Raw genomic sequence first — 27,411 nt, 5'->3', positions numbered from 1 at the left:
GCCTCCAGTTGCTGTTCAGAGCGCTGGATTCTTGTGTACACACAACAGAAGCTACACTCACTACAATACGACAACCAAATCTTTCAAAACACCGATTTATAGGCGCCATTTTGAGTACTTTTGAGGACCAATCTTCATTTGTCATCACTCTGAAACCCATATAAGCTGAAACTTGATCTTAATTGGTTGATCTAATATCCTACTCAATGTTTTCAAGATGTTGTCAGGTCAAAATGTACTTTACTTTAGATACTTTTTACTTTTACTTCTCTACATTTGACATCAGGTATCTGCACTTTCTCCTCCTCTATATTTTTGAACTGGACTGAAAAATAAAACGTACTTTTCATATGATTTGAGAGGTTATTTTGACCATTTTTGTGGAAACATCCTGACTAAAGTTTTCAGCTTTGAGGAAATACAAATAAATACACAAAATTCATTGGTAAAATAAAACCAAAATATGTGTAATTTTACATCTATATCACTGCATTTAACATTCTAACAAATAAACAACACTAAATGAGAAAAATACTTTTACTTTTAACATTTTTAACCAGGTACTTTGATTTTTTTCATGTAAGACTTATACTTTACTTGAGTTTTTACCTCTGTACCTGTACTTTTACCTAAGTAACAGGAATACTACGATCAAATTCAGAACCTTCCCACTCGTCACTGTCAAACCCAATGTAAGACCACGGTAATGTATCCACGGCTTTCAGAATGGTGGTAAATTATGACTGTTACCGTGACGATTAGCGATTTAATAACAAAATATTCAAAGAAAAAAATCACATACAAGAAGAAGCTGAAACTTATGAAGGAGTTAGATTACTCAATATGAAAGCGGAGGAGAGTTTTTCCCACTTCTGTGTTGTGCAATCCCTCATTCACTTGTAGAAGTTTGTGGTTCGAGGGATTTCAAGGCACAGACCCAAGAAGAGGAGGAGGAGGAGGAGGAGAGGAGGAAGAGGAGGGGGTGTATAACAGGCGTATACTGTGGAGGAGGAGAGGGGGAGGAGGACGGAGGAGAAGGAGAAGGAGGGAGGTAGAGAGGGTATAAAGCAAAGCAGAGGTGCACTGTGGAGGAGGCTGCTGTCCAGACTGAACATGCTGCACGTCCTGCTTCTAGTCTGGGCTCTGAGCGTCCCACGACACGGCGTCCTGGGACAGAGAGGTGAGAGATAACTTTTTTTATCTATTTATTTTTATTACAGTTGTATTAAAGCATCCACATGGTGTTTTGAATGAGTTTTTTAGTTTGCGTTGAGTCGTTTTAGCTGTATATTAGAAGTGATGTTCAGGTTTCGGAGCTTAATCTCTTATTGTTTTTTTGTTTGTTTATGTATGCTTTTTTTTGTGTAGGATCTGTGAAATATTACACAAACATAGTAGTTGGTAAAGTGTGTAATGGAATGTAAAGTAAAGCAGATATACTAGTTCTGATACTATTCTGAACATTCAAATTACTATCTCACTTGATTTTTTAGTATTAAGTGGTGTCTAGGTATTCATTTTTTTTGTCACTCCTGATCCTAGCCACAAAATCGTGTTTCATCACTGGATCCTGACTAGTTCTGTCTTAATATCTGAGAAAAATCAACAAAACAGAAGCGCAAAGACCTGCAGAAGTGGTCGTTAGAATAGTTAACCAAGCGGACCATCTCGCACCAACAAATCCTATTTTTGTTAAGTTAAAACTAGTCAAACTGTCTGATCTTGTTGATTTGAGCACAGCCGTAATGATGTTCAGTATAAGGCATCATCATAATCATAAGCTCCGCCCTCATTTACAGACGTTATTCAAACAGAGAGAGTCAATATCATCTTTAGACGAACAGGTTTATTAAAAAAAAAGTAAGACTAGAACCAGTAAAAAACATCATTGTACTGTATTTCTGTTCGAGAGGTTAGTGTGTGAAACAACCTTTAAAAACAGGTATAAAACATTACTTTTTGAAAACTACAGGACTCAGGAGTGATATATGTGAACTGCTGTGGTTTGTAGTTTTTCTTGTGTAACATATTGAGTCATTTGTTGTAGAACTGATGCTGCTTTTCTTGGAATTCTTATTAAATAGGGTTATAAGTCAATTTTACTTCAGCCTAAACGCTTTCGGTCATGATAGAAATGTTACGTACAACCTTAGACAAGTTGAATAATGTTTGATTTGGAATGTAATGACCAAATAAAATAAATACTACTACTAGAAAAAAAAAAAAAAAAAAAAAAGTGACAGTGTGATTTGTGTGCGCATCTTGTCGTGTGCTTCGGAGATCATGAGGTAAACAGGAGAACGGAATAATGGCAGAAACACATTTCCTGTGTCGCCAGAAGCAGCAGCAGCGGGGGAAGATGGAGGGGGGAGGGGGGAGAGAGGGGTAGAAAGAGAGGAGGAAGGGGGAGAGGAGGGGAGGTGGGACAGGGGAGAAAGAGGACAGACCTGGATGAGCAGCGGGGGGGGCTTTGATGGTTTTGTACCCCTGTGAGAACATTCATACCTGGATACACTTGGACACATTCTGCCTCAGACTCATGGCTGTTAAAATCTGTCCAACAACAGCAGGAGGTTTCACGGGGAGTCGCTCTTAGACTCAACAATTTTCAACTAGAAGTGAGTCTAGTCTGAGCGTACCTGCAGAGACGAGGTACATTTTTACACCTAAACATTAAAGAGTCCATATTACGCTGTGTTCTATCTATGTTATAATGTTGTTTCCTCATCACAAACAGACCTGGAGTTGTGTTTTGCTTCATTCACATATGTTTAAAACAGAAATCCTGCATATTTAGGCTGAGTTCTTCTCTCAAACAGAAAACAGGAAGTGCTCCACTGTGTTTTTAAACTTCATACACCTTCACTAGAATCATTTGGATACGTTCAGCCCTGAAATTGCCAATCTCTACTGAACAAAGGGTAAAACTATCACTTCATGACATCACAAAGTGGAACAGAGCATTTTGAGCTTTGGAGATGTAGACAGACTAACGATAAAGAGTTACTCAAACATGTGTGAATGAAACAAAACACAACTTCAGATGTTTTTGCTTGAGAGCGTAAGATTTTGAACATTATAACATGGCTTAAAACTCACAAGAGTCCATTTTGTGCAATACAGGACCTTTAAATGTTTGAATTCTGCTGCTGCCAGTTCACCATGTTGTTGTTGTACCTTTGTGCAAAACACTGTATGCTATTTTTTCTTTCACGCTGAGTTACATTAAAGCACACAGGATTAAACCAGCTTTATGTTGGTCATGGATTTATTTATCACTAATTACAAAAGAAAAAAAAAATCACACATGCCCTCACTACAACACTATTGTTTTTCTATTTTTCTTACCGTCTGGTTTGAAGGCTAAAATGCCTGACCAAGAACTGCGATGTATTCAGAGAGGTGGTTGGAGAAGACTGGGGTGCTGCTTGCAAAGAAATGACAATATATATTAACTTGTAAAGCATAAGATAAAAGTAAAGGTATTCTGCAGTAGCTGTGTGCCGTTTGGGTGGTTGATTTTGTTTTGACCGATCACATCTTCACTCAGATCATGTTCATTAAACCGACTCCCACTCTCACTTATATATGCCCTACTATATTCAGTCTATGTTCTTCCTCTGGGGCCCAACAGAGGAACACAGAGGAACGAACACAGAGGAACAGAAACAGAGTCCAAAACACAATCTACAGAGAGATGCTCCTTTACACAGCTCTGAGATTTCTGCAAAAACTACAAGGAGCTAAAATGTGATTTCTATATGAATGCATAATGGAAAGGACTGTTGAGGGAGCACTATGTAACTGTCCACGTGCCAGTTTCAATGGACATGTTAATGCTTTGACTGTAATGTTCCACAGAATGGCGTGTTCTTTAACCACGCACGTAAGCAGGCGACATCTACGAGCCAAAACATGAGCAATAAAAACAAGTTGCCACCTGGATTTAACTAAGCAGATACGTCCTCTCCTCCTGCAGTTGTTCAGGTCGAGGTTCAGCAACAGTTTGTGCTCAAAGAATGTCATTTTCACACATGGATTGTCCACCACAGAGTCCAGACCTTAACCCATTGAGAATCTTTGGGATGTGCTGGAGAAGCTTTGAGCAGCGTCAGACTCGACCATCATCAATGCAAGACGTGAAAAATTAATGCAATACTGGATGGAAATAAATCTTGTGACATTGCAGAAGCGAAATCGAAGCAATGCCACAGCGTAATCAAAGCTAAAGGAGGTTCAACCAAATGTTAGAGTGTGTGACCTTTTTTTTTGGCCAGGTAGTGTAGTTTGCACTTGTATTTAGGTACAGCTTTGTTTGTCAGTTTGTATTATATTACACAATGTTGACTCTTGTGAGTTTTAAGCCCATGTTAGCTCCTCAAAAACAGACCTGGAGTTGTGTTTTGTTATATTCACACATGTTTGAGTAACACTTTATTAACCTGTCAACATCTCCAAAGCTCAAAATGCTCTGTTCCACCTTGTGATGTCATGAAGTGGTAGGTTTCAGGTTAACAGCTACATTTTACCTTTAGTTAAGTAGAGATTGACAATTCGAGGGCTGAAATCATCCAAATGATTCTAGTGAAGATGTGTGGAGTTTAAAAACACAGTGGAGCACTTCCTATATTACCAAATGATGACATCACAAGGTGGAACAGAGTGTTTTCTGTTTGAGAGACAAACTCAGCCTAAATATGCAGGGTTAAACATGTGTGAATGAGACAAAACACAACTCCGGGTCTGTTTGTGATGAGGAAACAACATTAAAACATAGATCAGAAAATAATGTAACACGGGTCATTTAAAACTTTGTCACTTGATTTTCAAACTAAGAAAGAAATCCAACTTGTGCCTAACTTTCACAAACCCTTTGGCACTTTGCTAGTATTCACATTCAGACAGAACTTGAATGGGATTGTCTTTGAGGCTTTAGCAAACAATCAACAAAAGTATATTTAAAATGAGCTTGGCGTGAATTCCAGTTGGTGACATTAGAACCTCCTAAACTCCTGTCATGTTGAATTCACTGATCGATTATGAAAATGAAACTGCTGTCATGTTTTCCCTCTGCACTTATGAAGATACTATTGATGCTTCTGTCCCAGTCTGAGAGAGGATCCCCGCTTTGTTAAATCTGAAATTTACCAATACAAATCTCCAACAGAATAAACACATTTACAACAAACACCCAAGTTTTCACAAAATCCGCTGAGATTCATTTAATATTTTTACTTGAGAATTTTTTGCTCCATTATCTGTACTTTTACTTAAGCAACACAACTGAGTACTTCTTCCACCACTTGTTTGGAGTATTTGAACAGATCCAGAGCCCAAAACATTAAACTGTTGTGTTTTTCAGATGGAGAGATTATTAATCAGATCAAAATGACAAACCTGGCGTTGGTTGAGATCAAGGAGCTGCTAAAAGAACAGGTAAGGCAAGCAGAAGGTTGGATCAATAGTTTCATTAGCACCAGTGTAGATTCATTCATTCATCATTCAGTATTGTTTAAAATGTTGTATATGGAAACATGGCTACTATGTGCAACTAACCACTGTAATGTCGCCATGCTCCCTCATTAGATATTACGCAAAATTGACTCTCGTGAGCTTTAAGCAATGTTATAAGTCATCAAAAACATACCTGGAGTTGTGTTTTGTTTCATTCACACATGTTTGACTAATCCTGCATTATTAGTCTGTCTAAATCTCCAAAGATCAAAATGCTCTGTTCCACTTTGTGATGTCATGAAGCGATAGTTTGCAAGTTAACAGCTACATTTTACCTTTTAGTTCAGTAGCGATTGGTAATTCCAGGGCTGAAATCCTCCAAATGATTCCAGTGAAGGAGTATGGAGTTTAAAAACACAGTGGAGCACTTCCTGTATTACCGCATGATGACATCACAAGGTGGAACAGAGCGTTTTCTGTTTGAGAGAAGAACTCAGTCTAAATATGGCAGGGTTTGTGCGTTAAATAAAACACAACTCCAGGTTTGTTTTTGAGGCAGAAACGACATAACACAGCTCATAAAATAGTGTAATATGGGTCCCTTTAAGTCAAAGTTGTATTTAGATTGATTCAGTGAAATGTCAATGGACCTGATATTTTTGATCAATATTGCAGTTTACAAAGAACAAAACGTAACAAAATAATGATGTAGGTTATCGTTTAACACTAAATACCTTCTATTTTCAGATAAAAGAAATAGTTTTCCTGAAGAACACAGTGATGGAGTGTGAAGCGTGTGGTGAGTTTGGCCCTTTTTTTGTTTTCTTTTTAAATATTTGAGGTCTAACTTTGCTAAACATAAAAAAAAGTGTACACCAAAATGTCCCTTTCATATTTGTGTGAGGAATGGGAGGTATCCAGCCGCGTCCGTCCTGTGAGCCCAACCCGTGTCACCCTGGGGTACCGTGTAAAGAGACTGTGGATGGGATCACATGTGGGCCTTGTCCTGAAGGCACGGAGGGCAACGGCACCCACTGCACCGACATCGATGAGGTACAGGGGCATTGTGGGAAAAATGTAGGACCAAAGCGCATATGGCAGGTTTTGTGATTGTCTAAATATTGCTTAGTTTGGTGGGATAGTTCTCAGAGGCTTTCACAAGTGTACGATCTTATTACTATATGTGGTTGTGGCCTGACCTCATTTTGTCCTTTGGTTTCTGCTCCTCAGTGTTCAGTGATGCCTTGTCATATGGGCGTTCGCTGCATTAACACAGCTCCAGGGTTCCGGTGCGGCTCGTGTCCCGCGGGGTTCACCGGTCCACAGGTGCAGGGGGTCGGACTGGCCTACGCAAGAGCCAACAAGCAGGTCAGCGTCCAAAACAACACACAAAATAAGACAGTGTAGATCAAGAGTGTCAAACTCATTTTCACCGAGGGTCACATCAACAAAATGGTCGCTCTCAAAGGGCCAGATGTAACTGTAAGATAAATGTCACTACGTTTCTATATTTATTACTTATTCAAGTTACAAATATTGCATGTGGATTTGCATAGACATGAAAAAATGGCTGTTTAACTGTGTATATCCTGATAAACTGACATTTTAAGACAGTCATACCTTTTAATTTACTTTGTCGCGGGCCACATAAGATGACGTGGCAGGCCGAAATTAGCCCACGGGCCTTGAGTTTGACACATGTGGTGTAGAACAAAACAGTATCATTCATTTTGTGATGGTGCGATATAATTTTGGTATCATGTAGATTATGTGAAACTTTAAATCAGACCTATTCTGCAAAATGGACTTTCCAGAGCTTTTAACCATGTTGTAGTTGCTTCCTCTTCTCACTGACGCTCTCAAAGTTGTATTTGGAGTGATTCGTGCATGTTTGAGCAGTCTTTAATCGCTTATTTTCAAAACGCCATACTGTCGATCAATCCCCGTTTTCACTGTCACCAGCATACACCCACTGAAGTACTTAATTCAGTCTTCAATTTTATTTTATTAATCGGTGATACACATAGGATTCAGCAGCGGTACATTGTAATTTTGGCACTTATTAATAAAAAAAAATCCCCTATCCGCTAGTGTGACCTGCTGCTATGAGGGGCCGACAGCTCCACGGCTCTTTGTTATGATGAAGTTTATGGCGACGTCAGCTCCTGTTGGGCACCACAGTTTTCCAACGCGGAAGTCAGCGGAATTGTTTCTTTTATTAAGTCGTAAAAGAAGCAGTAGAGGATCAATAAATTATAACATAATGATCCACCGGTGTCATAGATTACAGCTATAGAGCAGACACAAGAACAAGGTCTGCTTTAAGATGCATTTTTTGGTCAAAACACACTTAGGGTATTAGGGTATTAATTTAATAGTTTCTAAGCTTGAGTCATTCTTAAAAAACGATTTGTCTTTGTCTTTGTTCATGTTTTTTTATGACTTATTAAGATGCAACTATTATAAAGTGGCAGCCCTTTTTTTGCTGCAGTAGAATAATTAAAAAACAAAAGATACTATGACTGCATGATCTCTTCCACTGCAAACATTATGGGCTTTGTGACAATAAGTACATGTCATTCCCTACTCTTTTACCTGCTGCCGTGTGCTCCGTGTCCAGGTCTGCTCCGACATCAACGAGTGCGAAGCTCCAAACAAAGGCGGCTGTGTGGAGAACTCCGTCTGCCTCAACACACCTGTGAGTCTGATTTGGTCAAGAAATATCTGAATAATAGAACAGAAAAGACGGCAGTGAATAAGAGTGAAGCGGAGTTTGGTGATGCAGGCAGTACGATCAAACTTTCACTCACACCACATCAAAACTGGGAATATATTGGGACTAAAGCCAGAATTAAACCTGGACTAGAACAGGAACAGACCAGGACAACACCTAAATATATACGGACAAAGCTTCAGTAGCATGTTTAGGTGCTTTATATTGAGGAACTGAAACGATTTTAAACTATATCATATCTCTTTATTTTAATTTTATAAAATGTATCTTTATTTTTACAGGGAGAGCCCAGTTAGAGCACTCAGACTCTTCTTTTCGTGGGCGCCCCGTTCAAAAACAGAAAAAAAATACAATCAAAACGAATAAGTACATACAGTTAGTCCATTTAAAACATTGAAAATAAGTGCAGGTGTGATTATAAATGTTTATCACCAGATTATTAAAGTGCATTTGTGGGACCAAAGTATCCAATTTTTCTTGCCCTTTTAGTGGGTGAAGTGTCTTGCTCAACGACATGACAATGGTATGCTCAACTCAGATAATAACTGCATATCCTGTCTTATATTTTCTACAAAACCTGCTGCTGTTTCTCCACTGATTTGAAGGTTGGCGGTTCGATTCCTGCTCTCGCTTTCAGCTCCCACAGATGAATGCTGTCGTTGTGTCCTTGGGAAAAACACTTAAACCACCTCACCCCCAGTGTCTGTGTATGAATGTGTGTGAATGAGTGAGTGGTTCGTTGACGTAAAGCGCTTTGAGTGACTTGAAGGTGGAAAAGCTCTATGTATCATCATTCACCATTTTTACCATATTTCAGTTTTCTCTCAAATGTCAGTGCCTATGGACATGTTTAAACTGTGTCCTGTGAGCTGAATGTTACTATTAAAACATAAATTTCAATGTTTGCCCCCACTATTGCACGCTGCTCCTGTCTGATAGTCTCTCCGTGTGTGTGTGTGTGTGTGTGTGTCGTTAGGGCTCGTACAGGTGTGGCCCCTGTATAACCGGATACGTCGGAGACCAGAGGAAAGGCTGTAAACCGGAGCGGGCCTGTGGGAACGGCCAGCCCAACCCGTGTCACGCCAGCGCAGAGTGTATCGTGCACCGCGAAGGGACCATCGAGTGCCAGGTCAGACACATGTTTGAGTAACACTTTATTATTAGTCTGTCTACATCTCCAAAGCTCAAGATGCTCTGTTCCACATGTGTGAATGAAACAAAACACAACTCTTTGTTTTTAATGAGGAAACAACATTATAACATAGGTCAGAAAATAGGGTAATATGACTTGTTATTAGGAAGTGATACCCAGTTGATTACTTTATGTGGTACTGTATCGGAGCCTTTAAACAATACCCAGCTCTAGTAGTATATCAAGAGAAATTTGTCCAACAACTAATTTATATCTTAATGCAGTTTTTGGTCACGTCAAAATCTGGGTTAAATGGAACCATCCCTTAATTAGCTATAGAAACCCCCCCCCCAAAAAAAACAACTTACTATACATTTGGGCAAACAGAATGTAAAACGTATTTATTTTATTTATTATTTTTTATTATTTTATGTATGTATTTATTTATTTATTTTTTGTATGTATTTATTTTTATTTTATTTATTTTTGATTTACAGTATTTCTTTTTTTAAATATATTTTTAACTCTTATATTTTATTACATTTTTATTTTTTATACATTTTTTACTTTTTTAATTTATTTTTATTTTATATTTAATTTATTATTATTTATTTATTTTGTATTAATTAATTTATTTAATAGACCCAGCTATGGCAAAAACACATTTTGACACTGTAGGCCTATAATTTCAGGTCAACCTAATAACAATGGCTGTTCACTGGCCCCAACCCACGATTTAAAGTTGATGTGGGTGGAATTCAAATTACTTCTTTGTTACATCCATTTCTTTACATTACAAAGTCTGGACCAAACCCATAAACCTCCATTAGAAATATTCAAATCAAGATTGTGGTCATTGATTTTGGTTTAGGGTCAAATAAACAGACGTGGAAGTACTCATTTACATTTATGTACATCTAGTTGAATAACTTTTATTAGTACTTCTCAGAGGAGTTTTTGGCTAGTGAGTATAATCCAGTTATTGATTTAATATGGACTAGTTAACCTATTGCAGTTTAACACATTAACAGTCTCAAAGGGCTCTTCTTGACGCTGTATCACTTGAACACATGCGATTTTGGCTGACAGTTCCAAGCCTGAAGCAGTTAACATCATTTCATAAGCAGCTCTTTGATATATTTACTTTTCCAGCCTGGTGCGGGGCTGTTTGAGTGTCTGTTTTAACACTTATCTGTGAGACTGCAGAACATCAGACGTCTGTTCAGTTCATAAACCTGTTTTTTCTCTTGTGCTTCGCTCTCAGTGTGGGGTGGGCTGGGCTGGGAACGGGTACCTCTGTGGTCCCGACATCGACATCGACGGATTCCCAGATGAGAAACTGGCCTGTCCAGAGAGGAACTGCAACAAGGTGAACTAAAGATACAACAAAAAGTAGTTAGAAAATGCAAAAGGTGAATGTTTTATTCTATTGTATTTTAGTGAAGTGTGTAATCCCTCAGTCGTCCAGGTACGATCCAGAGTCAAAGAAAAACTCCAATCTGTCAACATCACTCCGACAACTTCATGTCCTGTTGACAGATTTGATTTTTTCTTTTACTTTTTCATTAAGTGCTCTTTTTTTTTACCTAAACATGAACAAAGATCTGCTAGGAAAGTGAGAAAAAATAAAATTCAATACAAATATCTCTCTCTCACATTAACTATGATTACAAATGAGAGAAATATGACAGTAATACAGATATATAAAACAAATATAATGTACAAAATGAAATATTAAAGGTGCATCATGTAACTTTCTGGTGGGGTGTCGCCTCGATGCAGCGAAAGTTCCACAGTATGAAATCAATACATGTATCAGTTCTGTATGTATTCGATTACAGGTGTTTTTATTGCTCAAAAACACCTTGAAAAACATGCGTTCATATTCTGGAACATTCCAAGCAAAGTAGTAACATCTCCATGGAAACAAGCAGGTAGCGGAGACTCCATCAGAAAAGTTAATGACAGCTAACCTCCCTCTGATTTTGAAAGAAAGTGTTGGATTATTATTTTAAAATATATCTTTGTTTTTACCAGGATAATTGTCTGACTGTGCCAAACTCCGGACAAGAGGATGCGGACCGCGACGGGATCGGAGACGCCTGTGACGAGGACGCAGACGGAGACGGGATCCTCAACACTCAGGTGCATCCACAGAGAGGGGGAGGAATACAAACATATTAATAGTTATCCCATAAGACAGTAAACATGGCACATATAACTATTACTATTCGGCAAAATCATACTTGAGTAACATCATCCGAGCTACATGTTTGACCACTTGAAGGATGGGTCAAATGTAGAGGTTAAATTTCCCTAAACGGTGGAAAAAAACGGGAAAATTTGGTTTAGATTTGTGTATTTTTGTCCGATTGCTTCATACATGTGTGTAACTGCAGGATAACTGTGTGCTGGTGCCTAACGTGGACCAGAGGAACATCGACGAAGACGACTTTGGAGACGCCTGTGATAACTGCCGCGCCATCAAGAACAACGACCAGAAAGACACGGACGTGGACAAGTACGGGGACGAGTGTGACGAGGACATAGACGGAGATGGTTCGTACAGGACGCATTCGCTTGTATGATTTATATATCGTGGTGTTTTCATGAATCGGTTTTAATCTAAGGAATCCCCAATCACCTGGACAACTGCAAGAGAGTCCCAAACAAGGACCAGAAGGATCGGGATGGGGACAAAGTGGGAGATGCCTGTGACAGCTGTCCATATGTCCCTAATCCTGAACAGGTCGGAAAACTGAAATGACAAACATTAATAAGGAAGATCCACACAAGATCAGTTCTACACATTATCAATCTTTTGTTGTTCTCGCTGAAAGATATTGGGAAAAACTTAGAACGTACCAATCTACAAATGTACAAAATGCCTCCTCCTCCTCTCTGGTCCAAAATAACTAAATAAGTCTTTATATTTTGCCAAACTAGGCCTATGTGCACCCATTGGCATTGCTTTATTTCTTCATTTATAGTTTGTTTTGGGGCTTTGGCTTCTGCTTAACACAAAGTTTCCAAATAATAGGTCCAATTTCAGATCTACCGATGTATTTGGAATAAAACTCAACAGATTGAGAGGTTCAGAGTGGATTATTGTGCGTTTGGAAATGAAAAACACAGCACAAACTCATCCAAGTGCACAAGGTTAAGGAAAATATAATACAGTGTAGAAGAAGTAGATGTTTTTATGTTTTTTTAGGGGAGTTCGTAGTACCCTTACCCTTCTGTTTATCTTTTTAGACCGATGCTGACAACGACTTGATTGGAGACCCCTGCGACACAAACAAGGACAGGTACGTGACCCGCTGACCTTTGTTCTACGTGTAACTCGGACACGCTGAATATGTTCTTTGCAGTGACGGAGATGGACACCAGGACTCCAACGATAACTGCCCCGCGGTGATAAACAGCTCCCAGTTGGACACGGACAAAGACGGGAAAGGAGACGAGTGCGATGATGACGATGATAATGACGGAATTCCCGATTTGCTGCCTCCGGGACCGGACAACTGCCGACTGGTGCCCAACCCGCTGCAGGAGGACACGGATGGTACAGCACTGCACACACAGAGTTACACAGAGGATTTCAGTATTGATTGAACTTGATGTTATATGCAACATTTTGAGGATTTTTTTCCATTCAAATAATATTTAGTTTTAAATTATTAATCACTGGCAATGGTCTGAATTTTTCCATCATTCTAAAACTCATGGATGGAATTTAATTGTAGAAACACTACATGTAGATCGACTCAAAGCTGGGATACATGATAGGAACGCTGTAAAAAGGAGGACGTGGGCGTTTAAAACAACATCATAAGTTTCTGAACCTTCATGATTATATGGAAATAGAAAGTTAAGAGCAAGAGCAGGAGCATGAGCAAGGGGTTAGGGTAAGAACAGGAGCAAGAGCAGGAAAAGGAGCAAGGGGTTAGGGTAAGAACGGGAGCAAGAGCAGGAGCAAGAGCAGGAGCAAGAGCCGGTACAAGTGCAGGAGCAAGAGCAGGAGCAAGGGCAAGGGTAAGAGCAGGAGAAAGAGCAAGAGCAGGAGCAGGAGCAAGGGGTTAGGGTAAGAACAGGAGCAAGAGCAGGAGCAAGAGCAGGAGCAAGAGCCGGTACAAGTGCAGGAGCAAGAGCAGGAGCAAGGGCAAGGGTAAGAGCAGGAGAAAGAGCAAGAGCAGGAGCAAGAGCAGGAGCAGGAGCAGGAGCAGGAGCAAGAGCCAGAGCCAGAGCAAGTGCAGGAGCAAGAGCAGGAGCAGTAGCAGGAGCAAGAGCCGGAGAAAGTGCAGGAGCAAGTGCAGGAACAAGAGCAGGAGCAAGAGCAGGAGCAAGGGCAGGAGCAGGACCAGGAGCAGGAGCAAGACAGGAGCAGGAGCAAGAGCAGGAGCAAGAGCAGGAGCAAGAGCCGGAGCAAGTGCAGGAGCAAGAGCAGGAGCAAAAGCAAGAGCAAGGGCAGGAGCAGGACCAGGAGCAGGAGCAAGACAGGAGCAGGAGCAGGAGCCGGAGCAAGTGCAGGAGCAAGAGCAGGGCTAAGAGCAAGAGGAGGAGTAAGAGCAAGAGCAGTTTCACTGTGGAATATTACAGCCAAAGAAACAACATTTCTATGGTGACAAGCTGGTTTAATCAGGTTGTTGACTGCATGTTTTTCTGTTTTTCAGTGCGGTAAAAAGAGCCTTTATTTTTTTCTGCTTCTGGCTAAAAAGCTACATGTGGAGCTTTAAATCTGTCTAAGTAGTTCCTCGCTGTCACAAACACTTTGGCACATCACCGGAATTCACATGGATGAGTTTTCTGGACGTGTGCACAGCTTTTGAACAGCTTTTTCCATTAAAACCATTCATCTCGCTGTTTATGATATTACAGGACTTTAATTGCTTTGAAAAACAAGTATTCTTACTGTGAGTCGGGTCAACCCTCCACAGATCTGACCTGTAACTTAACCTGGTGAAGTCACTTGCTTGTTTCCATCAGATTTTAGTTTAATGCCATACTACACGATATATTCCATGAAAAGCAATAGCATCTCCAAGGAAACAAGCAGGTGCAGGCTAAATCAATCAAAACTAACAATATTTTTCTATTCCTGGTGATCTATCCACAAAGGTAATGAAGTAAAACACTATTCTGCTCCTGTCCCCTGTTTCCTAGGTGATGGAGTGGGAAATGTGTGTGAGAAGGACTTTGATAACGACACCATCATTGACATAGTGGACGCATGCCCTGAGAACGCAGAGGTCACACTGACAGACTTCAGGGAGTACCAGACCGTGGTGCTGGATCCAGAAGGAGATGCTCAGATAGATCCCAACTGGGTCGTACTCAACCAGGTACAGCAAAAGATACTTAAGTTTGGTAGCAAAAGACGAAGTTTAAATCTGTCAGCTGGACAAATCATTGTAGGAGTGAAGGGAGGAGCTGACCAGACAGATATAAGGCAGTGTCCAGCAGTAATCTGACCAGAACTGAACAAGCGGCTTGGATCAGTTGAAACATTTAAACTTCGTCTTTTGTTATGGATCAGACCTGGACGACTGAGGGATTACACAGACGTACTTAAGTTTTAACACTTTAAAGCACATGTGTCAAACTCAAGGCCCGTGGGCCAAATGCGACCCACCATGTCATTTTATGCGGGCCGCGACAACGTAAATTTAAATGTATGACTGTCTTAAAATGTTAGTTTATCAGGTGTTACGCAGTTAGACATATTTTTTTTATCTTTGAAAATTTGAGACAAATCATTTTGCTGATGTGGCCCTTGGTGAAACTGAGTTTGACGCCCCTGCAAAGTTTAAAGGGACTGTATGTAACCTGCAGTCTAACAGTTTAAAAAAAAGTATTACAATCACAACAGAATCTGGTTTCTCAGTATACAGGCAGCATGTAGTCTTGTCCAGTATGTCCAGTGTTTTTGTAATTAAGAATACATTTATACAATTTATATTTGATTTGAACATGTCTATCTCATATGTAGAGACATAGAAAGGTCATGTTAGGATGTTAGAAGTATAAACATTTAGTCTAAAATGTATCTGTTGTTTTATACAGGGAAGAGAGATCGTACAGACAATGAACAGTGATCCTGGATTGGCTGTTGGTAAGTGGCATTTTATTTTCTATTGAAATATACCGTAATTCTTTAGTTAAAACCAAAACACTGACCAATCAGCTGTCTCGTTCACACTTTTACTCAAGGATTCCCAACATTTTCATAACATAACTTTCATTTCATGACAAAAAATATATAGAATTCATGTCCTAGGACCAGGTTATGGGTGATCTACAGGGGTGAAAAGGGCATTTTAGGGGCTAAGAACAGTGTATCAACATTGGACAGGGGGTGTGAGCGTCCTCCCCCAGAATTTCTTTACAATTAATCAGAAAATTTGACAAAAATGTGTTAATGTTTTAATGTTATCCAGTTGGCTGAAGTGCAATGGATCATTTTTCATCATTTGCTCTGGGGATCCTAAGCAGCTTCTTAATACTTTTGAAGCAATCACATTATTCTATCAAGCAAAAACAGAAGCAGAAGATTTTGCACATCATTTTGAGATAAGGCAGCACTGGGTTGCTCTCTAATGATTGCATCTACAAATTCAATAAAACCTCCCCTGGTTTAGTTCATACAGACAAATAATTATAGGGTTTTATATATGTCTGGTCACATCAGTACTGCTGTTCACCTGGACTAAACCGTGACTAAACCAGGACTAAAACCAGTCTGAATCGGGACCAAACCAGGATCAAACCAGGACCTCTGAGCGTTATTTCTTTTCTCTTGTGTCCAGGTTACACGGCGTTCAGTGGGGTGGACTTTGAAGGGACGTTTCATGTAAATACAGTCACAGACGATGACTACGCCGGGTTTATTTTCGGGTATCAGGACAGCTCCAGTTTCTATGTGGTCATGTGGAAGCAGGTGGAGCAGATCTACTGGCAGGCGAACCCCTTCAGAGCTGTGGCAGAACCAGGAATCCAACTCAAGGTAAAACATCATAGTGATCAGTGGTGGAACGTAACAAAGTAAAAGTACTGAACTCAAGTGTGAATTTTTGGTATCTTTACTTAACTTTACTTCACTACATTTGAGAACAGGTGTCTGTACTTTCAACTCCACAACATTTTTGAACAGGACTGTAAAAGTAAAAGTATTTTTTTTATTATCGTTTCAGACCTACTGAAAAAGCTGTGGTTTTATTTTTAACACAATTATAATTTGAGCAAACTAAAATTTACAAATAAAAACGTCTAGAAAAATCCCTCCATCTGAAGCGTTATGAGACTTCAAAATCTGCGTGAAATACTTTTACTTTTTACTCTTTAAATACATTTTTAACAGGTACTTTAATGCTTTTGTTTAAATAGATTTTTTCATGTGATATTTTTAAGTATTTTTTTGTTCCAGTTTGTGTACTTTTACTTACTTATCAAATTTGAATATGTCTTCCACCACTGACACAATACAGATTTTGCCTTACTATCACTATTAAAAACACTACTTGATAATACATATTTTTTAAAGGTTTATAATTATTGTGTTATTAATGGAGCAACTACAGCTTTGATTCCCACTTGAATTGTGCCTGGATGTGAAACTCCAGGTTCTGCACATCCCCGTCAACCTAAAACATGCACAGTTACCTGAACCTCCAGCTAAGGCAGTCCAAACCGAAGTCTAGCTCAAGATCTCGAGCTGGTGCACTGCGGTCGCCCACTGCTCCAAACAGCCCTGAAGGATGGGACAAATGCAAGAGGACACATTTTACATCATTCTCCGTACTTGGTGGTGAAAAGCAGCCACAGTTGGCCTGGGGCAGACTGACAGTATCGATGGTTGAAAGGTGGCAGTTACATCACAATAACTGGGACCCCATTCCTTCAACTTTCTAAAGATGATTTTAGCAGGACAATGGTCTTGGCTGAATGCATAGACATAGAGTCCATAGTCTGTAATCATGAAGGAAGAGAATGCAGACCAGGTAGAGGTTTGAAAGACGTTTATCTGATCAGATGAATGTGTTTCAAGGGTGTTTTTCCAGTACTCATAGCCCGAGAAAGGTACTATCTATAGAAGGCTGGTCTTATTAAGGACTTAACACATTTTACATAGCTCTTTACAGTTAGAAGTGTACAGTGGGGTAGAATGTGTCACTAAAAAGATGCTTGTTGTCACTGAAAAGATGTATTAGAAGAGCTGTATCATGTAACCAAAGTACCAGGTGCCATTGCAGACATCTTAAAATAAGCATATGTCTCATTCTTACAGAGAAACAAGTTCACCTCAATGTTTAAGACACGCCGTATTCAACACAAACTTTAAGAGTAAAGTAATCAAACAAAAAACATGCTTTCACTGTCTATATACATGGACATAGCTAACGCACAAGCCTCCATGTTCCAAATAGGAAGTGATCATGGATGCGCTTCCGGCTCCAATTCACTTGAAAACACTGAAAAATTGTCACCCCTCCCTCTGTAATTGCTGCAGTGATCCTCATCATTTTGGTCTTAAAATGTTCGTATTAACCTGCTCTACATGATCGTAGTGTTTTTATTTCACCATTTTGTCCGTGAATCAAGATATGAACATGAATAACAGACAAATCAAGTGCCTTCTTTCCCCGAGGTCGCACCCGCTGTTGCTAAAACAGGTTTAATTCACAGCGTTTAACTGCTAAACCAGCGGTGTGGGCGGGAAGGGGCGTTACCTTCAACAATCTCATTCCTGATTGGCTCTTTGGTTGCTATGATACTCGCGGTCGGACTTCCAAATGTGAAACTCAGCTCCAAATTCGCCCCTTTGACTGCGAGCCTCGATGAGATTCATTTGACTGGAGCCGAACGCTGTGGGTGACGTCGCACAAAGTTAGTCCACTAGTTTATACAGTTTATGCTCCCGAGCTTTAACCGTTGTGTTTGGGTTTTGACGTGAGTGACAAGTTGGTAAGATTGTAATATCAAAACTATGATAGAATACTATATTATAATGACATTTCACAATATTTGAGCCTTCTGAAGACACCATGAACCACCAACAATATTATAATAAACTTGAAATCACACATTGAGGTTAATAAACTAAATACCATACATTTGTACCTTCTCTTGTGGAAAAGGCGGTAAAGTCCGGTACTGGCCCCGGGGAGAACCTGAGGAACGCCCTGTGGCACACGGGAGACACCTCGGACCAGGTCAAACTGCTCTGGAAAGACGCTCGGAATGTCGGCTGGAAGGACAAGACGTCGTACAAGTGGTTCCTGCAGCACCGACCGGCCGACGGATACATCAGGTACATACAGAGTGAGGGGATCAGTGGAAGATGACATGAAATTAGGCTGAAAATGTAAGAAATCGCAATATCAAAAGAGACACAATGAAAAGAATATTAGTTTGAATAGGAATGTTCAGTGAAAGTAGAGGTGTAGTAAGTGTAGTTAAGCATTTGCAAATTAACTGGAGGGATAAAAAATGACAATGCAATGACCCAACTGAACCTGAAATGTTGTGATACTGAGAACACATCATATAGTAGCGGAGCCCTTTTATGTTCACTGCAAATTGGTTTTAGTGGTAGGATCTGGCAATGCAAAGTGACTCATTCTGAGACCCAAAACATCACTTTTAGATCATGTAAAATGTTTTCGTAAATGTGCTCCAAGTTTTTCCGAGCCTGAAATGTGGATAAAAGCTCAAACTAGCAAGACAGACACTCTTTTGAATCACGTTTTAATGGTCAAAAGTCCTCAATATGGTGCCTTTAAACAGGAAGCAGCATACACAACCCTTTATGTGACTGTTTTGCCATAGCTATCTGCAGTGAGGAAGTGCGAAGTGAATATATTTTTAATTAAATCTCCATTTTTGCCATGCGAGATTTGAAAAAGCTTTTTAAAAACTGCCTTTGGTGTTGAATGCAGTTACCGTACTTGACCTCTGCGCTGTGCTGTTGTGTCCAGAGTGCGTTTCTATGAGGGCACTCAGATGGTGGCAGACACAGGGGTCATTATCGATGCCACGATGAGAGGAGGGCGGCTCGGGGTCTTCTGCTTCTCTCAGGAAAACATCATCTGGGCCAATCTCCGGTACCGCTGCAATGGTGGGCGCACACACACACGCAAACACACACACCTCACTATAGATCAGATCATGATGCAAAAACAGGACATAAATGACATCTTAAAAGTCAAAACTATCGGTTAATTATCTGGACAATGCTTTTGAAATCGAGGCTTTTCTGAGAAGCTAGAAACGTACTTAGCAAAAGACGAAGTTTAAATCTGTCAACTGGACAAATAGTTGTAGGAGTGAATACTAGAAATGTACTGCCCACAGCTGGGTTAGTCGTGCCCTAAGCTAATCTAGCTCAGAGCACTGTATACTTCTAACGCTGATTCAAAATGTCCTCCAGGTGGCAGTCAAAAAGTAAAAAAAATATTAATCTATGAGTTCGTAGAAAAGGTTTCAAAAGTCTGGATAATGAGGGTTTATATCAATCAGTAACACAAACAAATGCTATATTATTAAAACAGAACAACATCGTGGAAGATACCTGAATTTGAACTTTGGCGTCAGTACAGATGTTCTCCCTCTTACCAGTAGGTTGGTAGTTCCAGTTGCATCAGTGTAAGGCCAATCTGTTTGTAAAATCAATGAATAATGGTATAGCTGTGAAAATCTTAAAGGTTTGTAAAGCACAATATAAAGCAAACCCATTGTTTTCTCACAGCTGTGGCACCAAAATAGCTTCGTAAGTTTTAAAGGTTTCTTGGTGCAGTATAAATATGAGCTATATTTAATACATACAAAGTTCCAAATGGATAAATATAATGATTTTATGTTGTTTGGTTCCAATCTTAACCAGTTTCGATTATTAGTATTTGTGTATTAGGGGACTTGAAAACTGAACATATGTATTTTCTTTGTTTGCAGACACTCTTCCCCTGGACTTTGACTCTTACAGGGCACAGCAGGTGCAGCTGGCCGTGTGAGGAGGGGGCGCTAGTCTGATGTGAACAGGGCTGTGGAGGGAGGAGTCTGTGTTAAAGACGAATGTGTGTGCTGAGAAAAAGATTTGAATCAATATTTGTTTTGTACAATGTGTTATAAGTTGTGTATAAGCTGTTTTTACATTTTAAAAGCTCTGAACAACAATGTATTTTGTAGAAATTGTTACATGAATAAATGTGAATTTTGATAGAACTTCTGTAAGAATTATTATCCGATATTATTTCATTTAAATAGTTATTTCTGTGGTAAAGAAGGAGCTGAGTCCAAAGGCAAAGCTCTCAATTTAACGTCAATCTAAGTTTCTACCCTCACCTGATAAAATGGTGGATAAAAGTGGTCAAAATGGGTTTCCTCCGCAGGGTGGCTGGGTGCTCCCTTAGAGACGAGGAGGTCAGTCGCACAGAAGGAGCAGAAACACTGCGCTTCCACGTAGAGAGGAGCGAGCTGTGATGACTGGGTATCTATTCCAGATGCCTCCTGGACGCCCATGTCTCTCGACTGGCCTGTGAACATCTTGGGGTCTCACTGAAGGAGGTGGAGGACGTGTCTGGGGTGAGGGAAGTCTGGGAGCGTAGACTGCTGCTCCCGTGCCCCAGCCCCGGATATGCAAAAGAAGATGGATTTTTGCCATTTCTGCATGTTCAGTATCATTTATAAACCAGGAAAACATTGATTAAGATGGTTTGCAAACAATCAGATGTGAACATAGTAAATATTAGAGCATTTATAAACACTGCTTGGGTTACGGTTCGAAAACTAGCAATTAATAACTTCAGTAAAGTTATTTGATTTAGACATAACTATGATTAAATATATTGAAATAACCAAATCTAACCAACATTATGTGGAATAGTGTATATTAGCAGAGATGGGTAGAGTAGTCAAAAACTGAGAGAGTACTGTTATTTCCAAATGATTACTCAAGTAAAAGTACAAAGTAGACATCTAAGAACTTACCTAAGTAAAGACAATGTAGTACTCAAGTAAGAGTAATTATAAAAGAAGCTGTTTTGATGTAAGATCTGATTTACAGGTAATGTGAGGATATAACAAACACAAAATGGATTCATGTGAGTTTTAAATCATGTTATCTTGTTACCGCATCAAAAACAAACCCAGACCTGTGTTTTGTTTCACTTCACACGTTTGTCTACATTTCCAAAGCTCAAAATGCTCTGTTCCACCTTGTGATGTCACGAAGCGCTCGTTTTCAAGTGAACAGCTCTTCTCTTACCTTTAGTTCAGTAGAGATTTGCAATTCCTCGACTGAAATGATCCAAATGATTCGAGTGAAGGTGTGTGGAGTTTAAAAACACAGCGGAGCACTTCCTGTATTAACACACGATGACATCACGAGGTGGAACAGCGCGTTTTCTTTTTGAGAGAAGATTTGAGAGTTAAACGTGTGAATGAAACAAAACACGACTCCAGGTCTGTTTGCGATGAGGAAAGAATAATATAATATGAATCAGAAAATAGCGTAATATGAGGCGTTTAAATAAAGCTCACATTAAAAACTATGGTGTCTAAAAACTACTGAAGTATAATTTGATAAAAGAAGTACTTGGAACGCTCCACAGTATGGCATTAAACTTACTGTTAGTAAATAAATTAAAAAAAGATACGTTTAATGCGTATTGTGGGACATTTCAGGTAAAGAAAAATCATCTCTACTAAGAAACCAAACTAAAACTGTGTGGATTAAGTGAGTGTGGCGTCTAAAGTAGCCCAAGTCGTGTGATATTAACGGATAAATTTAATATAAAGTCAAAACAGGATTCTTGTTTTAACTCAACAGCTTTTAGTGGAAATCAACATTCTGAACATTTCACAGGCATGCACATATCCAAAATAATCTTTTCAATTTGCATTTGGAAATACAGGTTACAAAATAGAAACGATAGCAAAGACAATATACAACGGGGTTTCCAACGTCATGCATTTCCACGGCAACGGGCTGCGGTTACGTCGTCAAGTGACACCGGACTGTTTTTAATCAGCGCGCCTTTCACCACAGGAAAAACAAAAAAACAAAAACAAAAAACAAACAAAAAAATAACTCTTAAACATTCAATTTTATCGACGTTTTCTTTTAAACCAATGGCTACGGGAGGAGGTTCACATGGCAACAAAGAAATAACTACAGATTTTACTACGAGTTACGCGACAACAGTGATATAATGCTATTCTCACTACAAGCTTCAAGTGGAACGTAAACTTAGCGTTTCTATTTTGTTTTTCATGGTTGGATGACTCATTTATAAAACCCTGTTATTAAAGGGATGTTATCTGCAAAACGAAAACACTTGTAAAGCTCAAAACTGCAGGAGTAGACTGGACTAGCACTACACATGATACTGCCTGGCAACATAAAGCAGCACTGTGGAACTTTTTACCCGAGGAAGCAGCACTTAGTCGTTTAAATCTGTCCCGTAAAAAACGATTAATTGCGGGCGCTGAAAAATATTACCATAGAAAAGCAGTAAAGTTGAATTGGTTTGGTTAATTTTGATGAAAAATATATTATTTTTAGACGCACTATGTAACTTTTCCGTTTGCGTATTATTGCCTTGTCTGGAAATGCTCCACAGTACGGCATTAAACTTATCTCCAGATGACGTCACCAAGGCAAAGTTCCAGGTCAGATCTGCGTAGAGGCGAACCGACTTGCTGCGCGTCTTTCCAGGTATTTTTTTGAGCAATAAAAACACTAAATACACTTAATGCCATACTGCGGAATATTCCAGGCAAAGGAATAACACCTCCATGGATACAAGCATCTCCATGGTGACAGGACTGGACGCGTCGCCGGAAAAGTTGCGCAGTACACCTTTAAATGAATAAAAAACATGATTAATTGAGACCGGTGCGTTGACAAGTGCCTTGACGAGGTAAGAAAGTGACACAGTGCTGCTTTAAAACACCGTAAAAGTTGCTAAGTAGAACTAAACCTTGGCTCTTTGACTACAAGTCTCTTACCGTAGAGTAAAGTCACTGCAGCATATTTATACATGACAAAAACGTGCGTCAGTCTCAATGACATTTGCGATTTGAAAAAAGTCGTTTTCCTTCAGCTTCACTTTTCCAGACGATTAATTAGCTGCCATTATTCACCCACGTGATAAAACTACTCCAACCTTCACCCAAACGATACAGACTTCTTTTCATGGCAGTATGGGGACAAGTCCGACTACTAAGGCCAATCTAGCTTTACTGATTTAACAAAGGGACCAACAAAAACAAAAGAAAATACATTAGCAGCGTTCTTTTTGCCTCACGAGCAGATGCTGCACTGGAGTAAGCCCTTTCTGCTGTAGTTTTGCATCTCCGAAATGGTTAGCGCTAGATAGTGTGCTCCGGAGGGACGGTCCGCTGTGATTGGTCAATCCAAGTGACAGATATGGTTAAGATTGGTTTGGGTTAGGATTAGGAAAGTGGTTAAAGCATCTCTGTGTAACTTCACCTGCATGATTCCACGAAAATAGAAAGTTAAAACCCTAGTTCGAAACATTCTCTTTGGAGTATTATAGCCAAAGTAGCAACATTACCATGGAAAAAGCAGCAGGAGGCGCTCTTCAAGGCCAAATCGGAAACAGGTTTGTGGAGATGCGAGCGTGTTTTACAAGACGCATGCTTTTCTGTGTTTTTCAGTGCATTAAAAACATCCAAAATGAAAAAAAAAGACTGTTATTTTAGTCTATTTTCGGCGAAAAGTTTACACAGAGGGGCTTTAAGTTTAAGGTTTAGGAAAAGGATTATGGTTTAGGTTGGGTTAATTTGTTACCTACTAGTCTCATTTCATTTTACACCATAAAAAATAAACCAAAGTATAATAAAAATTAACAGTTTTGGCCTGTTTAAAGCAACAGAAGCTTAACCAGAGCTACATCATCACTTCCGTCCCTCCAGACCTGACTATCTAGCACTAACCCTCCAAAAGTCTCATTAAAAAAAACACAAGACAAGCTTAAATATAACTTCAAAATATAGTGTCTTTCATATAGAATATCATCAGAGGGTTAATCTGGTGTGGAACAGTCAGCGTTCACATGGGGCAGAGCGGTCGCAGCTCAGGGCCGGACAAATAAAGTGCAAAAGCGACTACACGAGGGACAACACAGCACCGTATGAGCAGGATGACAGGAGAGCGCTGGCCCCGTCCCGACAAGCAGCTACCGTCCAGGGTCAGGATATGTTAAACCTGCCATTTGGAGATTATCTGAACTCTACATCTGTTTATGAGTTAGTGAAGTGTTTGTTTGGGATGTTAAAGGTCCTATATTACGCAAAACTGATTCATGTGAGATTTAAGCCGTGTTATAATGCCGTTACTTCATCAAAAACGCACCTGAAGTTGTGTTCTGCTTCATTCACACAAGTTTGAGTAACTATACTAACTTTACTATTAGTCTGTCTACATCTCCAAAGCTCAAAACGCTCTGTTCCACCTCGTGTGTGCCTTAAGCAAAATGATTCTTGTGAAGATGTGTGGAGTTTAAAAGCAAACTGCAGCACTTCCTGTATCACCACATGACATCACAAGGTGGAACAGAGTGTTTTGAGAGATAAACACAGTCTAAACTTGCAGGATTTGCGAGTTAAACCTTTGCGAATGAAACAAAACACAATGACGATAAGGAAACGACATTAAAACATCCATCAGAAAACAGCGTAATGTGGAGTTACGTAGAATTAAGTGTACCCCTGACCTCCATCTGAAACTATAACATCGTCAAACTCCCGCCTGCTTCGTGAAACAGGGCCACAGAACATGAAACGACCGAAACTTACTTCAGCAAAGCAAACGCCCCGGTTTAATACGCAGTGTACTATGTAAGCTGTGGAGTCATGCAGATATAGGGCTGTACTAGCAGAACACGCAGCTCAGTTTTCATCTCCAGGTTGTGTTTAGTAATATTTAAAAAGCTTGTGCTGTTAAAACGGAGGAGAGTGAGATGCTACAGTGGGATACAGGAGCGGGTTTTAAGTGGGACGGTCCGGACGCGCGCAGGGCTCCAAACGAGGACAGCGCTGTAGAGATATACATTCATTTATCAGTGTAGAAAAGATGGAGGTACAACCGAAACATGCATGAGCGATAAAAGACCTTCTAATCCCAGGTTTCTGACTGCAAGTTAAAGCTGCACTACGGGACTTTTCCGGTGCGTTGTCTCGATGGGGAGGTCGTTACTTCGCCTGGAGTGTTCCACAGTTAGCATGGCACTGAAATACATAGAGCAACCACACTAGGTTACAGGTAAGATCTCTGCAGAGGCGACCGTCAGAGTAATACGAACGCATGTGTATTAACAATAACTGTAATTGAATAAAAGATGCGCTGTGGAACATTCCCGGCAAAACGATAACATGACCATGGAAACAAGCATCAAAAAAGTTGCACGGTGCAGCTCTAAAGTCGTGCGTGTGTGTCAGCTGCGCTATGTACAAGCTGAGGAGGAGTATTTAGTCGGTTTAAAGAAGACATATTATGCTTTCCCATATTTTGTAATTGTAATTCACATTAATTTGATTTAAAACGGTTTATTTCTTCCCGTTAAAAACTATAGAACTGATGCTGTGCTGCTGGCGCCGTCTCTTCATAGTGGTGTTTTAGCGAGGTTTCGAAAAATGGCTAAGCGACTATGTACAGGGAAGTGGGTGGAGATAGGGGGTACGTGGGGAAAAAAAAAAACACCAATTTTCCGAGCGCTCAAGCTTCACAGGATTACTCCAACATGCATGGATCAAAATGCAACTCTGAGTACGCAAATGCAGAGGGAAAACCATTATAACATGCTAACATCTCTTGAAAGTAGCTGATTTGGCATAATATGTCTGCTTTAAAGATAGAACTGTGCTCGCTGTTAGCCGTGGAGGGGGGATTTTGGGGGATATAAATCTATTGGAAACACTTTATACTTCTCGATATATACGCGTAATGTGTCCTCGCTAGAGATTTAAAGGAACGGCCCAACATCAAACTGACCTAATATGGGAAAATGTAACAATAGACAATAATTTAAAGGGATGATTTAGTACTTTGTAAAGAGGAGAGTTTGGAAAATGTCTATTGAATTCACATCCTGAGATATACCCGCAGATACCCAGCATTCCCCACAAGATAGCGGTTTGTAGCTTTTAAGTATAAACTAATATTTTGGGGTTTTAGTATAACTGTTTAACTGTTCCATCGAGTAAAATTAGGACTTAATCGTGTTTGAAACTGGACTGAACCATGACTCGAACAGTTCTGTAAACAGGTTAAGCAGTGCTAAAACAAATATTAAAACTATACGGGTTTCAAGCAATTCTTTCCTGATTTGAAGGACTTTGTGAGAAACTATAGAAGACCTTCCCCCAGTCATGACATTTTGATTTGAATTGCTTAATCGCTATGACATCGGAGGACGGTCGCCATACCGTGAAACCCGTAAATCGTCAGTTCAAAAGTTCAAGCAGAGGATTTCAAGTACCACAAGAAAAGGCCAGCGAGTCTAGTCAAGTGTTTGAATTAAAAACACTTGTTCTTGGATGACGTAATTGTACTTTTAGCCAAAAATCATAACATTATAACATTTGGATCAATGTGGTAATTTACACGACTGGAAAAAGCCCAAATAAGGACATAAACCAGAGCTGTAATCCTTGAGGTAATTAGCATGCTTTGGAAACCTCCTTAAATGACTAAACCATCCCTTTAAGGTCAGATTCAACTGTGGGTCGAAGATCTGAGGTAGAAAAACAAATACATGTGTGATTTCAAAGTAAAGCTGGATTTGTGCGTCTTAAACGGGCTGTACCAGATTTTCCCCGCAGGACAGATGTATTGGATAAGCAGCTACTGAGGGCAAAAAGTCCTTTATGTTCTGTCTGCATCAAATTATAAAGCATTTTCTTGTCCTAGAATCGGTAAGTGCACGGTTAGCATGATAATTAGGATGTTCTGAATGCATAAAGTAAGTGTGGAATAACTTTAGACGATCGTGAACTGTTTTAAATGAACTAGCTCTGTTGTTCTTGTTTTAAGACAGTAAAAATCAGGTACAGCGCCTTTAAGTTTTGGGAT

The 27,411-nt window shown here is 39.7% G+C and overlaps 1 protein-coding gene across 1 annotated transcript; it reads left to right on the top strand.

Moving 5' to 3' along the window:
- Positions 1 to 1,105: 1,105 nt before the first annotated feature.
- On the top strand, positions 1,106 to 20,360 carry comp (cartilage oligomeric matrix protein). The gene is made up of 19 exons (XM_033964852.2): positions 1,106 to 1,180; positions 5,363 to 5,436; positions 6,202 to 6,253; positions 6,359 to 6,507; positions 6,685 to 6,822; positions 8,075 to 8,152; positions 9,165 to 9,317; positions 10,585 to 10,689; positions 11,358 to 11,465; positions 11,720 to 11,879; positions 11,951 to 12,069; positions 12,576 to 12,628; positions 12,692 to 12,885; positions 14,484 to 14,662; positions 15,384 to 15,432; positions 16,127 to 16,323; positions 18,455 to 18,627; positions 19,295 to 19,434; positions 20,268 to 20,360. Exons 1-19 carry the CDS (start codon positions 1,114 to 1,116, stop codon positions 20,324 to 20,326), a joined length of 2,247 nt encoding a protein of 748 aa, XP_033820743.1. The 5' UTR covers positions 1,106 to 1,113; the 3' UTR covers positions 20,327 to 20,360.
- The last annotated feature ends 7,051 nt before the right edge of the window (positions 20,361 to 27,411 follow it).

The sequence above is a fragment of the Periophthalmus magnuspinnatus genome, chromosome 4, assembly GCF_009829125.3.
Source record: "Periophthalmus magnuspinnatus isolate fPerMag1 chromosome 4, fPerMag1.2.pri, whole genome shotgun sequence".
In the NCBI taxonomy this organism is placed as follows: domain Eukaryota; kingdom Metazoa; phylum Chordata; class Actinopteri; order Gobiiformes; family Gobiidae; genus Periophthalmus; species Periophthalmus magnuspinnatus.
Note: the sequence above shows the minus strand (reverse complement) of the source record. Positions and strands in the feature narration are given on the sequence as shown.